The following is a 17,643-nucleotide window of genomic DNA, read 5'->3' as shown; positions in this document are numbered from 1 at the left end:
CCCTTGACAAGAGATTCAACTTCCTTAGTAAACCACGGCTCCTGCATTCGACAACTTCCTCCCTGCCTGACAGGTACATACTTATCAAGGACCCGCAGTAGCTCCACATTTCACTTTTGCCCATCCTCCGCAGTTTCCTTCCCCATCTTATACATCCTAAATTTTGTCTAAATTTCATCGTAATTGCCTTTCCCCCAGCTATAATTCTTGCCCTGCGGTATACACCTATCCCTTTCCATCACTAAAGTAAACATAACCCAATTGTGGTCACTATCACCAAAGTGCTCACCTACCTCCAAATCTAAAATCTGGCTGGGTTCATTCCCCAGTATCAAATCCAATGCGACTTCGCCTCTTGTTGGCCTGTCTATATGCTGTGCTAGGAAACCCTCCCTGCACACATTGGTCAAAAACTGACCCAGCTAAAGTTTTTGCGCTATAGTATTCATAGTCAATATTTGGAAAGTTAACGACCCCGTAACAACTACCCTGTCACTCTCACTCCTATCGAGAATCATCTTTGTTATCATTTCTCCTATCTCTCGAACTATTCGGAGGCCTATAGAAAACTCCCAACAGGGTGACCTCTCCTTTCCTGTTTCTAACCTCAGCCCAAACTACCTCAGTCGATGAGTCCTCAAATGTCCTTTCTGTAACAGTAATACTGCCCTTGATTAACAATGCCACTCAGCTCCGCCCCCCCCACCCCTTTTACCATCTTTTCTGTTCTTACTGAAGCATCTAAATACCAGAACCTGCAACAACCATTCCAGTCCCTGCTCTTTCCATGTCTCAAAATCCCAGCATTGAAATCCCAGGTCCCAACACATGCTGTAAGTTCATCCACCTTATTCTCGATGCTCCTGGCATTGACGCAGACACAGTTCAAACCACCTTCTTGCTTGCTGGTGCCATCTTGCGACCTTGAAACCTTATTTTGCACCTCACTACTCTCAACCTCCTGTATACTCATACTACAATTTGGGTTCCCATCCCGCTGCTGAACACAGGCTGATGATCTTTCTTCAGCAATGTAACTTCAATATCAGTAACACTTTACAATTCTGATGAAAGGTTTTGATCTGAAGTATTACCTCTATTTCACTTTGCACAGATGCTGCACATCGTTAAATATTACTGTACAGGATCTGAATCTTGTTAACCAAATTATAAGGTCAGTGTGAGCTCACTTAACTGTGTTGCTCCAATCCTTGACACAGGATAAGTATAAACTAACACAGCTGCACATTTTAGGAAAGCAATGACTATGACTCCACTGTTTGTTACAGAGAACTGAAACACAGGTCAATGAAATCCCCAAACCACCCCAAGTTCAAGCTCCATGATTACGTGAACTCGGAAATGAAAGGCACGGGTTGCTGCAGATCGTAACTGCCCCATTCTTTCTGCCGATACATTTGTACAAGACTGATTGGTGTTAAATTGCCAGGACAGATCGTCTCATGGTTCTGCCATTTTTTTTGTGAAGTTCTTGCATGTCTGTACTTTGTTGTCTGTACATTGACAAGTGTTTATCAGCCAAGAACACCTTGAATTCATTTGGGGAGGTGAGTGGGATATAAATGGTGTTAAATCAGGATCGAAAGTACGAAACTTGATTGTTTACATAATCTAAATCTGCTTTTGCTGACTACAGTTTGTATCAATAGATAAACATACCTGTTTTGTTCTGTAGGACATTAAATGAATGTACATTGATGTCCGTGATTGTACTGAATGTATGCTGTGTATATTTTTTTAATCCTTTACAAAGCCAGTTTTAATTTCATTTGGGGCACTGAGAAGAATCCACATGGGTGAAAATAAATCAGGATGCCAGTTCCAAGGAAATGCCATTCGACCCCTTTATTGCATCTTGCTGAAATATTGTAAACTATTTTTTAAACTAATGCACAATTGTCAGACTTATTAGAATTTTTAAATAGTTGCAACAGCTGTAAAATAAAATGTTTTCCAAGAAACCACATTCCAAGAAGTGAATGAGAAAAAAAAGCCATGGTAAAATCGATTGATGGGCCTGTTGTTAATTATTGTGCAGCATATGCTTTTGCAGAAAGTAAAAACTTGAAACCAACTCTCCTTCCAGTCTCTTTTATACTCACCATCAAATAGTTGGCTTTATTTTAAGGTGTACGTTTCTTCATTCGCAAGCAGGACTGCAAGCATACTCTGGTGCTTTAGTCTCAGATCAGTTTTCAAGCGATTCCTGACAACATGACACCAAGAGCGTGTGGCAATGGCTGTGCTGTGATGCTTCAGTGGTTAAGGAGCCTGCTTTCTATGCTTTGAACCAACAGCTACTTCAAGGGCTGTCTTGTTCCCCACGTGGTCATGTTCATATTCATCAAAAGATTATAATGTTTTCATTTAGAGGCTACAGAATCCAGAACTCAGTCTTCTTTGGTATTCAGAAATCAACCATTGGGCAATTTAAAAACATAAGAGGTAGGAGGTGGCAATTTGGCCCTCTATTCTACCATATGAAAGATCATTCCTGCTGTTTCACATCAGTTCAATTGTCTGGCTATATATCCCCTTGGTTCCTTAGTTTTCCAAAGGAATATCAATCTCAGTGTTGAATATACTCAATGCCTGAGCATCTATCGCAGTGCTTCCTTCCCCAAACGCCTCTTGGAGGCTTGAAAGCTGTTGGGAGTGACTTTGGAGTTGCACAATGACTTACCCATTCTGTCTCGCTTGCACACACACACTCTCTCCCTCAAAATACTCACTTTCTCACATTCACTCTGGTGCGTTAGCCTCAGTTTTTAGCAATTTCAGCAACTAGACACCAAGGGCATGCAGCATTGGCTATGCTGTGATGCTTCAATGGTTAAGTAGCCCACTTTTCAAGCTTAGAACCAACAGCTACTTCAAGAAGGACTGTCTTTGACCCATGTGGTCATGTTTATATTGAATATGACTACAGCATTACGTGCCAATTTATCTACTCCCTTAGACAAATGAACTGACTTAATAAACTATCTTTTCTCTACTGAAACAATCCCCATTATTCTTATTTCATCTACATAGTTTGTGTCTAATTACATATCAAACCGAATTGCAGGCCAGGATATTTCTGAACTGTCTGTAACAAAGGCAGTGTGCAAGCTGCCTATCATTTTGTGGAGCTCATGGCTGTAGCTGCTGATTTGGATCCCTGATTTGGTTTGTAAATTCACAATTGCACATTGCTGAAAATTATTTACATTTTGTGTAACCGTTTCACCTTATTACTTACAAGACAACCCATCTGAGCCAATAAAAAAGATATTTGAAGTGTGAAGTTCTTTAAGGATCTGAATGAAAATACAGTAGCTGACGTTCCAAGTGCATTTCAATTATCTAAGTACAAATCAATCGTCCTTTGAATGCTCAACCCTGTCACAACATGTAATCAATGTGGAGCTGGAGTACCCTCCAGTGTGGATTTTATTTGAAAATGTCAAAAATCATTAGGCACTTTTAGATTTTGTCTCCTTAGATAAAGTAGTTATTACCTTGATTTCCTTGCATTACAAACTATCAAACTAGGAGTAAGAGATGGCCACAGCACTACATCTTCTACATACTTTCAATTCTTAAAATCCGAACCGCTCAGAGGTCATTCATCTCAATTGGTCCATGCCAGTGACTAGGTTCCACACAAACCTCATTTTACTCTTTCATTTCACCTTAACATATCCTTCTAGCTTTACTTTTAATGGTTCCTCCACATGTTTAACCTCTACCTTTCAATGCACTAGCAAGCTCCAGACTCTAAACATCTTCAATCCTTTCAGAAAAGATGGGCTGGATATTACCTGGCAACATGACCTCAGTCGTGAGGTTGGGGAGTGAATAGTGGACAGGAATGAAATAAAGAAAAACCCAAAGACATTTCGTAAGAATATTAAGGGTGAAGGGATAATCAAGGAAAATGTAGAGTTGATTAAGGATCAAAGTGGCAATATATGCATGGAGAAGTAGGCTGTGTAATTGTAAATACAATTTGAAAATGGAGATATGTAGATCAGAAGAGGGACTGGAGGTAAAATAATAATGATGAGAGATAGTGGAATTATAAGTGGACAAATTTGCAGACCCAGATAATTTGCATCCCAGGCTGCAGAGGGAGGCAAGGGAAGAGAATGCGAGGGTTCAGACATTAAATTTTAAAATCCTCTCTGGGTACAGGAGAGGTGTCACAGAACTGAAGGCAGATAATGTGGTACTATTACTCAAGAAGAGTGCTAGGGATAAAAAAAAAAGGAAAATTACAAACCAGCAACTATAATGGCAGTGGTAGAAACACTATCAGAAAATAATCAGAATCTATTTTCAATTGGAGGGATGAGGATTAATCAAGAACAGAGTTAGCATAGCTTTTTCAGAGGGAAATTATGTCGAATGAATTTGATTGAATTTTTCAAGGGCATGACTACGTGCTGAGATGAGGTCAATGCAGTTGGTGTCGTCTACAGAAACCTCAGCAAGGTTTTTGACATTACCTCATGCACAAGTCCAGGCTAAATAGTAAAAGCATATGGGATCCAGGGCAATTTGATAAGTTGGATCCAAAATTGGTTTAATGGCAAGAGACAGATGATGGTCCAAGGTTGTTTTTGTAACTGTCCAGAGATGAAAGTGAGGTCTGCAGATGCTGGAGATCAGAGTCAAGATTAGAGCGGTGCTGGAAAAGCACAGCAGGTCAGGCAGCATCCGAGGAGCAGGAAAGTCGACGTTTCGGGCAAAAGCCCTTCATCAGGAATAGAGGCAGGGTGCCTGCATTTTATCTCTCCACTGCAGGCACCCTGCCTCTATTCCTGAGGAAGGGCTTTTGCCCGAAACGTCGCTTTTCCTGCTCCTCGGATGCTGCCTGACCTGCTGTGCCTTTCCAGCCTATGTCCAGAGGTCGACATAGGGTTTGGTACTGTATCCTTTGCTCTTTGCAGTTTAAATGTATGATCTAGACATCTATAGGAGATATGACCTGTAAGTTCACAGATGACAGAACATAAGAAATCACAACAGGGTAGGCCATTAGAGCCTGTCCCACCATTCTATACAATGTGCCATTTCAACTCCACAATATTTCAAAAAAGTAATCTGCATCCTTTTTAATTACTTTGTGATTTAGATTCAAACACTCTGCAGCAGTTAAGTCCAGGCATTCATTATTCTGACAGCAAAAATTCTTTTGAATCTAGGTTTTAAATGAATGTCCTTTTATTCTGCAACCTTGTCCCCTAGTTAGAGGCTTCCCTCACTAATGGAAACATCTTAACATCTATCCTGTCAAGCCCCCTCAGAGTCAAATAAGTTTCAATATGGTCACCTCATTCTAAACTCTAATGAATAAAAACCTAACCCATTTAAATATCATTCACAAGTCAAACCTTTTGTTTCAGGAGTCAGCCGAGTGAATCTCTTAACAGATATATCCTTCTTTAAATACTTGACTAAATCTAAACAGTCCTCTAGTGTGGGTTTCACTAGCACCTTGTACCAGTTGTAACACCCTGTAGCAATTACAACCAAAATTGCATTTGCCTTAATTACTTGCTGCACCAGCATGCAAACTTGTGTTACATGCACAGAACACTCGGTTCCCTCTGATGTACCTTTTTGGAGTCTCTCGAAACAATAGTCTACATTTTAATTCATACTAAAGTGCATGATCTCAATTTGTTACATCAAACACCATCAGCCAAGTATTTCTTTCCCATTCACTTAATCTTTATGTATAACCTTGCAGGTTTCAAAAGGTCCTTATCACATCACACCCTTCCACTTATGTATTAGCAGCAAATTGGGACATATTACACTGCCCTTGCCATATCATTGACAGAATACAGGCCCTAGGACTGATCCTTATGGCATGCCATTAGTTATGTCTTTCCAAACTGAAAAAGACCCATTCATCCCACTCAGCTGTATGTGCATTAACCTATCTTCAGTCTATTACTCCCCACTATTGAGAGTTCCCATCTTGTGCAAGAAGCTTTTATAGTAAATCTGGAATTCAGAAGATATTCAATTTCATATATTTATATACACAGACAGACAACCAAAATGGTTCCTTTTTAACCCTGTTTTTAAAGAAAATTACCAGAATGTCAAGTGTCAAACATGTTCTCCCTTTAATGAAACAATATTGATTAATTTCTTAATGTCCTATTATTTCTTTAGGAAACTGCATTTTCACAATGGCAGTTGTCAGGCTAACTAGCCTATAGTTTCCTGCCTTCTGTATATGTCCATTCTTAAAAAGGGGTGTCACATTGGAAAACAGCCAAGCTACTGGAACCCTTCCAGAATCCAGTGAGTTCTGGAACATTTCAACCGACACTTCTTTCTGCAGCCAATTCTTTTAAATCATTGGATATAGGCCATCAGGTCCTAGTGAGCTGTCTAAGTTGGTTAAAGTTTTTCCTTCATTATAAACTATTACAATATGCTTTATGGCTCTTAAACATAAACATGTTAGAAATAGGAACAAGAGTAGACCGTTTGTCACCTCAAGTCTGCTCCGCCATCTTGGTTGACCTGCTATTCCTCACATTTTCCTGTAACCTTGGGAATCTCAGCCTTAAATGTGGAGCAGACTCAACCCTCAAAGCAAATCCCTCATGTCTTAAATTGACACCCCTTTAGTGTTCTCTACCTTGACGATTGATGTAAATTATGGCATAAGTGATTTCCAAGTTATCTATTCCCCAGTCACATCCTTCAAGGGACGAGAACACATTAGCTTTAAATATTTCGTGCCAACTTCATCAATTGTCCCTTTTTGTTAGCTTAAGTCAACTGCTGCTGATTCCCAAAGTCCTGGCCAAGTTGTAGGTCTTAGTTTTTAAAGTGTATAATCTTCTGCTCCACATTTTCAGCCAGTGGTCCATCTTCCCCCCCACAGTCCTTGAATGGAAGATTTCTTTTTGTTGAGTGCTATTAAAAAAATGCCTACCACTGCTCATCTGCAGACCTTCATCCACTTGCCTAACCTGCTTAGACAACTTTCTGCATACTTCCAAGTGCCCTGATTTAATTGGATGACATTGACTGGAGACTAAATTATACCCCCTCAAACTGAATTTGAAATTCTACCAGCTTGTGATCAGATCTCAACTACCCCTTTATTAATGTGGCATCATTACATCTAACGCTAAGATCTGGCAGTATGCTATACAACATACCGCTCTAAGAACAAGGTGTGATGCACTCATGCTTTGTGACTTCCATAGCATACTTGCCTTTTGACCTGCCCAGTCAGCTTGCAGATAAAAAAGACAATGGAATTTGCATTATCCTTCTTACATACCATTACTCAGCAATTTAGTCTGTTAGGTTACATTCCCTACAGTATGGAAACAGGCCCTTCAGCCCAACAAAGTCCACACCAACCCTTTGAAGAGCAACCCACCCTGACCCATTTCCCTATATTTACTCCTGACTAATGCACCTAACATTTAGCATGGCCAATTCACCTGACCTGCACATCTTTGGACTGTGGGAGGAAACTGGAGTACTCGGAGGAAACCCACACAGACAGTTGCCCGAGGCAGGAATTGAACCCGGTTCCCTGGCGCTGTGAGGCAACAGTGCTAACCACTGAGCCACCATGCCGAGGTATTCTCGATAGGCCTGTAGATGACTCCCAACTGTGACTTCCTTACCTGGCTGTTTGTTATTTCTACATTTCACAATCAACTGCATCTTAACCACTATTACCAGTACACAGATCTTCAAAGAATGCTATCTCCCCTCATTTTCCTGCAGGATGCAGAATAGTTCTATTAGTTTCCAGTCATCTTGCAACTGCATTTCTGTAAGTTATCAAAGCATATTAATTTATTTTTATTTGTGCTGTCAATTCACCTATTGTTAGAGTGCATATGAATAGATAAAGCAGGAAAGGCAGTAAATACAAGTGAAAGAGTATAGAAATTACTATTGCTACTCATTCTGGCTCAAATTTCTGCTGCAATATTTTCCTCTTCCTGTCATATTTATTCACCTCTACAGTACCTTGTACCTCTGACTTCTGAAAAGCAAAAACTACACCAAATGGAGACTGTAGGGTAAAGCCTCATACTACCAGGACATTTGAACCATATAGGGATTAATGAGAAACAAAAATGTTGGAAATCCAAAATATTGCAGGAGAAATCCCATGGAACTGGTAGCATCTTTGAAGATAAAACAGTTGGATCATTTGTCTTCAGAATTACATTTCTTCTCCTCATATCAGAGCCACACATTTAATTGAGTTTTAGTCATACAACACAAAGTTAGGCCCTTGGACCCAACCTATCCACAGTGACCAGGTTTTCTAGACTGAACTAGCCCTATTTGCCTTCATTTGGCCATTTCTAATCCACACACTTGTCCAAATGCCTGTAATGTTGTAATTGTACCCACCTCTATCAATTTCTCTGGCCGTTTGTTTCACACACCACCCTCTGAAAAAAGTTGCCCCTCAGACCCCTCATCTTTCTTCGCTGGATGTAAACCTATGGCATCTAGTTTTGGACACTCCTATCCTGGTGAAAAGACCGGGCTATTCATCCGATCCATGCCAATCATTTTAATACATCTCAGAGGTTATCCCTCCACAGCCTACACTCCAGATACCCCAGCCTATCCTTTTAGGTTAAACTGTATTCTCTATAGCTTGTAAAATCTTTTGCATCCTTTTAGCTTAAGGACATTCTTCCTATACTAGGGCACCCAGAACTGAATGCAGTACTCCAATGTATCCGACCAATTTCTTGCAAAGTGACAACACACTGACCGATGAAGACAAGCATGTCAAACTCCTTCACTACCCATAGCAACAGTTTCACGTATGGATCTGCACTCCAGGTCTGTTTTATAACAATGCCCAGGGCTACAATGCTCACTATGCAAGTCCTGCTCTGGTTTAGCTTACCAAAATGCAACACCTCATTTACCTGCAGTAAACTCCTTGGTGCACTGCATCAAAATCCCCATTGTATTCAACTTTCTTCACTATCCGCTATACCAATTGTGGCTTCATTCACAAACTTACGAACGATACTTCCTATATAGTCACATTGAAGTTGTTTTCTACATTGGAAACTGACCTAGCACTGATCCTTGCAGCACATCACTTGTCACAGCTTCAATCTGAACAACCTTTTATCACAACTGTCCCCTGGTCAAGCTAGCTTGATTTCCAGTTGGCTAGTTTGCCCCAAATTCATGTGATCTAACCTTCCCCCAACTAATCTAACACGCAGAACATTGTCAAATATTTGCTGAAGTCCACTACTGCCTTTATCTTGATCACTTTTTAAAACTTAAGCTGTTCAAGCAGATTTCTAAAATGCATATAAATCCTGCCTCTACCTCCAATTTACCCACTACTGACATGTTAGTCTCACCAGTCTAATTCCTGGCTGTTTGTTACAGCCTTTAAATTGCAGAAAATGAACCACCCTCTAGTATTCTGGCATCCCACTCATGGCTGGTGATACAAATCTCCACTAGAGGACCCCACAATGTCCTGGATACACTAACCGATTTGCATGCAGCTCAGGTAGTAATCCAAAATCAAGTAGAACATTTCAAAATTTTAAACTGCTCAAAGCTTCACAGCTATTTTGTATCATTCCATGAACCACACATGGATCCTTTGTCAAAGTTCCTCTACAGCCCAAAGCAGTTGTCTGTGCTAAGGTTTCAGGATATAGCTAGAGAACTATCATTCTCTATTAGAATTTTCTCTCCACCACCCCATTCTGCACTCCCAATGGAAATGAATGCGGTGAAACTGGAAAGGGTTCAGAAAAGATTTAAGCAGGTTGCCAGGATTGGAGGGTTTGAGCTATTGAGAAAGGCTGAATAGGCTGGTGCTGGTTTCCTTGGAGTGACAGCTGAGGGGTGTCAGTGTAGGTACTTATAAAACCATGAGGGACATGGTTAGGGTCAGTAGACATCTTTTCCCTGAGCTGGATGAGTCCAGAACACAAAGGCATAGGTTTAGGATGGGGGAAGACTTGAGGGACCTAAAAAGGTGCAACTTTTTCCAGAGGGTGGTATGTACAGAATGAGGATAGTACAATTACACATTTTAAGAGGAATCTGGACAAATAAGGGATATGGGGCAAGTGCTAGCAAATGGGACTGGATTAGTTTAGCATCTCTGGTTCAAATTGTTCATGCAGACTAAAGGGTCAGTTTTTGTGCTATAAATCTGACTGACCAGTCCTTTGGTTAGTTTGCAGTCCCCCTAATCCTCTGTAGACCAGGTGGGAGAAGAAAAAAAATCGGTATTCTAAACTATTTGATAAAACCAGTTGGGTTCAGATCATTCTAACACTTAATTTCAGACTCAATTCTGTTCCACTCCAGGAGACTTGCTGTTATTTAGTTCAAACTACCCCAGCTGCCTTTATGTTCTAATCAGAAAAGCTATTCAATATTCAACCACATACAGTATCCAATTACATGCTCTTTTAGCCATTTAATTCCAGGACTGGTTAGTTTTGCAATGAAGTAGTGCTCAAGGGCCTATGCACATTAACTGAGCAGCAATTCTCAAATCCAGATATTGAGGGACTGAACAGATTAAGTGCTGTAGATTACTTGAATATTTACTACTTCTTGCAAGAGATAGATGCCATAGAATTTAAGTTATTTCCTTAGGCAAAAAGAAAAGCTAGTGTATACAGCATTATGCGTGTAACACTGGGATAGCTAGTCATCATGACAATAATTGTTGGACAAGTTTTAGACCAAGTTCAGACAGTCAAAATTGGAAACAATAAAGTCAGTTGAACTTCTCAATCTAGTAATGTAACCAGAATTATGAACATTGCACCTTCATGAACCCTGTTGGCACCAATGAACAACTACACATACATTAAGTGAACTTTTATTCAAAAACAGAAAGCACAGATAAACATCCTGAATGTGCATCTCAAGCAGTTAGCGGTGTTGCAATTAAGGATTGGATCAACCATTCTGTACCAGTTTCAGAATTCATCCAAATTCATAACCTGCAACAAAAAATTTGGTCAGTATCATACTAACTGATTCAAAAAGTGCAAATGAGCCTCAGCCACAAAAATATTAATCAAGTATTGCTAAATGCAACACTTTCATTGGAGATGTCAGAAATAAAGAAAGGCTCATCACAGGCTCAGCACTGCAGATTTCCAAGAGTTTTTTTACCTTCTGTCAAAATGGCTAACCATTACACAAAGTCACTGATTAAAAAGCCACAAGTGTAGCCAGGAACTGTTAAGTTTTAATACAAAGATTTAATACATACAGGCTAGTGCCTACATCATAAGCTTACTTGATAGCAAACTGCCACACACTAACATAGCATGGCAGAAAATACATGTTGTCAAGAGAAATTCAGTTCAATCTTGAGTGATTGGTGTTCCACATTGGATAGCACCTCAAACCTGCCCTCCCATTATAGGGATTTTATTCCTGACCCCAAAAGAAAGTTCCAATACAAATGGACCTTTAATTGTTTAGAATTAGAGATGTTATTCAAGACAATTATGCAGTCACCATCCACCACAGCCTCCAAGTTAACATTTAACAGTTCTCACCATTAGCCTGCTACAAGTTAATGCTGAAAAATCTGGGCTGCTGCAGTCAGTATTCGATTAGTTACCATGGCACCTGCAATTACATGAAAGTCTTGTATCTGATTAGATGGCATTTTTAAAAATTAAGCCTCAGACTACACAATGATCAACCATTTTAATAAGCCACTCATTAAACAGGTCAGAATAAAAAAGGTGCACCACAAGTTCAGCATTTGTAAAGTTCAATACAAACATTACGTCTACAAAATGCATTCTTTTGAATGTCTGGTATTTAAGATTTATACTAACATTTTATTACCAGGCTACTTCACCTGTGGAATATACAAGATGGCATGGCCCATTAGTGAGCAGTGCATATGATCTGGATTCTGAAATTGCCAAGTTCAGTCACCTATCTGACTTTTCAAAACACCATCCAATTTGCTATTGGTAGTGGTCCCATTGGTCTTCCACTGCATGAAAATACAGTGAGCTAAAGTATAAAACTTTAGCAAATTAAGCTGTCAAAAATCAGCATTACTTTAATAATACCAGACGCCAGAAAAACATCTCAGACTGAGCACTTGTAAAGTTGTTAAAAAATTAACATCTTGCTTAATACTTGAAACAGTTAAGGTGGATAAATCCTCAGGACCCGATTGGGTGTACCTGAGAACTCGGTGGGAAACGAGAAGTGATTACTGGGCCTCTTGCTGAGATATTTGTATCATTGATAGTCACCAGGTGAGGTGCCAGAAGACTGGAGGTTGGCAAACATGGTGCCACTGTTTAAGGAGGGCAGTAAAGACAAGCCAAGGAACTATAGACCAGTGAGCCTGACCTCAGTGGTGGGCAAGTTGGAGGGAAACCTGAGGGACAGGATGTACGTGTATTTGGAAAGGCAAGGACCGATTCAGAATAGTCAACATGGCTTTGTGCGTGGGAAATCATGTCTTACAAACTTGACTGTTTTTTGATGAAGTAACAAAGAGGATTGATGAGGGCAGAGCAGTAGATGTTATCTATATGGACTTCAGTAAGGCATTCGACAAGGTTCCCCCTGGGAGACTGATTAGCAAGGTTAGATCTCATGGAATACAGGGAGAACTAGCCATTTGGATACAGAACTGGTCCAAAGGTAGAAGACAGAAAGTGGTGGTGGAGGGTTGCTTTTCAGCATGGAGGCCGGTGACCAGTAGAGTGCCACAAGGATCAGTACTGAGCCCTCTACTTTGTCATTTACATAAATGATTTGGATGCGAGCATAAGAGGTACAGTTAGTTAGTAAGTTTGCAGATGACACCAAAATTGGACGTGTAGTGGACAGCAAAGAGGGTTCTCAGATTACAACAGGATCTGGACCAGATGGCCAATGGGCTGAGAAATGGCAGATGGAATTTAATTCAGATAAATGTAAGGTGCTGCATTTTGGGAAAGCAAATCTTAGCAGGACTTATACTAGGTTTGTAACTCTGTTAAGGTTTAGGTTTTGGTTTGCTCACTGAGCTGTAGGTTTGATATCCAGACTATTACCTAGCCAGGTAATGAAACATCTGGATATCAAACCTACAGCCTAAAGGACTTCTACACTTAATGGTAAGGTCTTAGGGAGTGTTGCTGAACAAAGACCTTGGAGTGCAGGTTCATAGCTCCTTGAAAAGAGTCACAGGTAGATAGGATAGTGAAGGCAGCATTTGGTATGCGTTCCTTTATTGGTCAGAGTATTGAGTACAGGAGTTGAGGTCATGTTGCAGTTGTAAAGGACATTGGTTAGGCCACTGTTGGAATATTGCATGTAATTCTGGTCTCCTTCCTATTGGAAGGATATTGTGAAATTTGAAAGGGTTTAGAAAAGATTTACAAGGATGTTGCCAGGGTTGGAGGACCTAACTACAGGGAGGGGCTGATTTCCCTGGAGCGTCAGAGGCTGAGGGATGATCTTAGAGGTTTACAAAATTATAAGGGGCATTGATAGGATAAATAGACAGTCTTTTCTCTGGGGTCATGGAGTTCAGAACTAGAGGGCATAGGTTTAGGGTGAGGGGAAAGATATAAAAGACCCAAGGGGCAACCTTTTCCACAGAGGGTTGTACATGTATGGAATGAGCTGCCAGAGGATATGGTGGAGGCTGGTACAATTGCAACATTAAGAGGCATTTGAATAGAAAGGGTTTGAAGGGATATGGGCTGGGTGCTGACAGGCAGGACTAGATAGGGTTGGGATATCTGATCAGCATGGACCAAAGGGTCTGTTTCCATGCTGCAAATCTGACTTTACACTGGCACCTCACCTGCCTAACAAGATAGAAAGGCACATTAAGTGAGCAATGTAATTAACCCATTTGATGAACTAAAACAAGACTCCAGTTATCCCATTTCAAGTGATTAATCTTTACCTGTTTACACTGCTGATAGACTGCTCAAGTTTCAGAGATACAGCTGTCAGTGATCCATCAGCATCTTAGCATGGTTAGCCTGAAATTACATAAAAAACTGTATAAGCTGATATTAAAACTATTAATTTAAAACAGTCCTTAAAATTAAGCCTCAGCCACAGAAACAGTAATCAAGCATTGCTGTGATGCAACACTTTCATTGGAGATGTCAGAAAGAAAGGCTCATCACAGGCTGTGCAATCTATTTAAACAGTCACAGACCAAACTATCTTGGCCAGTACTTCAACTTGAATTCAAGACACCTTCAAACTCTGCCCACAAATGGACAAATCAATTTACTGTTTTAAACCAAGCTATTTTACTGGTAACATTAAATTGTCTAATTGTCACTGGAAGCTAATTTATACAGCATGACAATACCCTTTACCCCACAAGAGTGTTAAGTTAGACATCTTCTCCAGATGAACTTACCACAGTTGTGCCAATTTGCAGGCACAGTGCACTTCTTCCAATCCATATCTACAGGATCTGGAAATTAAAAATAGTTTTCAAACTCCGATGAACAAAACTATGCTGAGCTGGCAAATAGTAATAAACATTTTAGCAAGGGTTTTTAAGTCTCAAGCTTTTGACTATTTCCTGGGACAGAAAAATACCTAAATATCTGCAAAATAGCCTAACCCAGCATTACATCAAGTTTAGCAGAATGGTTTTAGCACTTTTTCCACATGGATTCTAGCATTATTAACTGCAGTCAATAACAGTTTGTCCACCAGATGGAAACACTGAATACATGGCAATTCAGTACACATCCCACCAAGTCAGGGAATTGCATACCTAGTGGTCATTAAAATACTAACACCACGAAAAGTCACAATTTAAAATATTAAGTAGGCAATTCTTTGACTTATGTTGGGCTCAACCCATAGCAAAAAGGATAACGAAAGAACTTCGATATACACCTGTCTTTGTATTTAGACAGTAATCAAGCATTAACTTATATGCACCATTTTCATTATGCACCATTGACCGATTTAAGGTTGTAGGATTCAACAGCGAATGCTGTCAGATGTGCTTAGCTTCAAATTTCCAGCATATGCAGTTTTGTTTTACTATCAAATCTATCCTTGCTCATGCACTTAAGGAATATATCTGCCACTCACCTCAACCTCATGAACCTGAATTTACAAGCTATTACACAATCATTGCTTCAAGCTAATTTTAAAAAATCACATTATCTTCAAATCTTCACTGCATGAATAATCTGTAATGTCCAAAACAACAACAGTTTGCATTTTATCATGCTTATAATTCCATTAAAAATTAGAGAACTTTAGACAAGGCCAGAGATGGAGATATTAGGTCAGGTCACCAAAAACATTGCCAAAAGCAGGTTTTGAGGGATGTCTTAAAATGTGGAAAGCAGACTGGAAAGGCTTTGGCTGCGAATTCCAGACCATGTTGCTTTAGCAACTGTAGAAACAGTCACAGGTGAAGTAACAATTGTTGGGAGTCTCAAAGAAAATAGGTTGTCAAGGTCTGTGTGGTGCAGGGAGCTAGGGATGATCGCAGCCAGGAATTAAATCAAGCATGAGAACTTTAAATTGAGGGATATTGGCCAGGTGCTGGCAGGAGACTGGATTGGGATATCTGGTCAGCATGAACAGGTTGGACCAAAGGGTCCGTTTCCATGCTGTACATCTCTATGACCTCCCCAAAAATTCACCTTGCAAAGCACAGACTTCCTGAACTTTCTAGTGTATAGCCAGACTTGAGAAAAGTTCATATTTGCCAAATTCATTACAACCCAATCAGAAACCAGGTTGGTAATTTATTGACCAACTATAATGCAAAGTAGTGAAGTACAATAAACCCAATTTACAAGAATTAGAAACATTCAGAAATATGCATGCAGAGGGGACTGTCAACTCAACATACATGTCAATTCCTACAAGAAAAAGTCTTCCCTAGCACTGCCTTAAGAGTAATATTGCTTTGTACAGTCCTAATTTTAATTCTGACAAGGCTAATAAACTCCCAATCGGATCTCAGCTAAGTACAGAGCAAAAAGCCAAACAAGTTGACTAGGTGAGGAAATAGAGAATTCCTTCAGACATCAATTGGACTGACTGCAGCATTTAGACAAGCAGGCAGACATAGTATGTTCAGGCAGATGGAATTCTTTAGAACAGCAGCAGGGTTAGTTGAAATGCCTGTTCCTGTGCTGTTCTATGCAGGCCTTCCAGTGTAAGGAGCAGGCCAAATAAAGCAGATAGGTAGCAACATGTTTGCCTTAAAAAACGGACAACAAGCAGTAAAGACAGCAGGAAAAAATACAAAATGTTTTGACTTCAGACCAGAGGAAAAGCCTGACTCAAGTAATTTGTGTCTGAAATGCACTTCCAAGTGTGGTTAAGGGTAGGCTCAATTGAGACATGTAAGCACATGTTGGACAATTACTTAGGTACAAGGAGAAACAAGAGCCTGGGATTAAAATGAAGCAGGTTCTAAGCAATGAGCCAAACATTGCAAGTTTGAAGAGCTGAAGTTTTGAAGTTTTCTGGAGTCAGTCTCTTGAAGGGCTCATAAGAAACCAGGGATCAAAGCTGCTTCATTAATTAATTTCCCTTTGTTACAACTGTATAGGACATTAGTTAGGCCACTTCTGGAGCACTGTGTAGCTCTGGTCACACAATCAGGAGATGGTGAAACTTGAATGGGATCAGAAAAGATTTGCAAAGATGTTGCCAGGGTTGGAGAGTTTGAGCCAAGGGAGTGTTTGGGGCTGTTTCCCCAGTGTGTCGGAGGCTGCGGGGGGGGGGGGGGGGGGGGACTTTATATTAAAAAAAGTATAAATTCATGGGGAGGAAGAAAGAGAGAAAGGAGTAGGGGCACATGGTTAAGGTAAATAGATAAGGACTTTTCCCCTAGGGGGCCCCCAAACCTAGAGAGCATAGGTTTAGGGTGAGGCAGAAGATTGAAAGGGACAACATTTTCACACAGGGTGCCACGTGCATACAATGAGCTGCCAGAGGAAGTGGTGGAGGCTGGTACAATTACATTTAAAAAGGTAGGTGGACGGCTATATGAACAGGGTTTAGGAGGGATGTGGGCCAAATATTGGCAAATGGGACTAGATTAGTTTAGAATATCTAGCTCGCATGGACGAGTTGGACCGAAGGGTGCGTTTCCGTGTTGTACATCTTTATAACCCCAAAAAGATAGGGGCCTACTACTCCATAGTTTGACTCCTAACAAACAAAGTATTTAAGACAAAAGTGCGGGTTAAGCGAGTGGGCTATGCTAAATTGCCCGTAGCATTAGGTGGAGGTGTAAATATAGGGGAATGGGTCTGGGTGGGTTTCGCTTCGGTGGGTCGGTGTGGACTTGTTGGGCCGAAGAGCCTGCTTTCCACAATCAGTAATCTACTCTAATGGCTACAAATGGACAGCGCGGCAACACATTGACAGGAGAAACCCAACAGGAAGTGAGATACTCCCCCACCTCATTTAAAACACCGATTTCTTCAAAATAAAAACTTTCAACCTCGCAAATGCGCGATACTAGCACTGGTCGCTAACAGCCCAGCATTACCTTATACCTACCTCATTCAACCCAGTCTCCGGCGGAAAGAGGACGATCTTCGCGCACGTTCGAGAATATACGATAGCCACCTG

At 40.5% G+C, this 17,643-nt stretch overlaps 1 protein-coding gene, 1 long non-coding RNA gene and 2 other non-coding genes across 4 annotated transcripts in view; 1 reads left to right on the top strand and 3 right to left on the bottom strand.

Annotated features, from left to right (window-relative positions):
* rab26 (RAB26, member RAS oncogene family) overlaps window positions 1-2,095 on the top strand; it is a 362,723-nt gene extending 360,628 nt beyond the window's left edge. Inside the window, exon 9 of the mRNA XM_043711201.2 lies at window positions 1,290-2,095. Within this exon, the coding sequence (XP_043567136.1) occupies window positions 1,290-1,392 (103 nt within the window). The 3' untranslated portion in view covers window positions 1,393-2,095. The remainder of the gene's footprint in view (window positions 1-1,289) is intronic.
* Window positions 2,096-10,884: 8,789 nt separating this feature from the next.
* LOC122560519 (uncharacterized) lies at window positions 10,885-17,595 on the bottom strand. The gene is made up of 5 exons (XR_006314758.2): window positions 17,572-17,595; window positions 14,438-14,494; window positions 13,967-14,045; window positions 11,592-11,664; window positions 10,885-11,024 (listed from the first exon to the last, which is right to left on the bottom strand). It is a non-coding gene; the product is annotated as an uncharacterized LOC122560519 (long non-coding RNA).
* Window positions 11,078-11,168, bottom strand: LOC122560935 (small nucleolar RNA SNORD60). The gene has a single exon (XR_006314851.1). It is a non-coding gene; the product is annotated as a small nucleolar RNA SNORD60 (small nucleolar RNA).
* Window positions 14,113-14,200, bottom strand: LOC122560936 (small nucleolar RNA SNORD60). The gene has a single exon (XR_006314852.1). It is a non-coding gene; the product is annotated as a small nucleolar RNA SNORD60 (small nucleolar RNA).
* Window positions 17,596-17,643: the final 48 nt, after the last annotated feature.

The sequence above is a fragment of the Chiloscyllium plagiosum genome, unplaced genomic scaffold (genome assembly GCF_037043375.1).
Source record: "Chiloscyllium plagiosum isolate Xiang-an unplaced genomic scaffold, Cpla_swu_hap1 HiC_scaffold_20, whole genome shotgun sequence".
NCBI lineage: Eukaryota > Metazoa > Chordata > Chondrichthyes > Orectolobiformes > Hemiscylliidae > Chiloscyllium > Chiloscyllium plagiosum.
The sequence above is the reverse complement of the archived record's forward strand: the minus strand, read 5'-3'. Positions and strand labels throughout refer to the sequence as shown.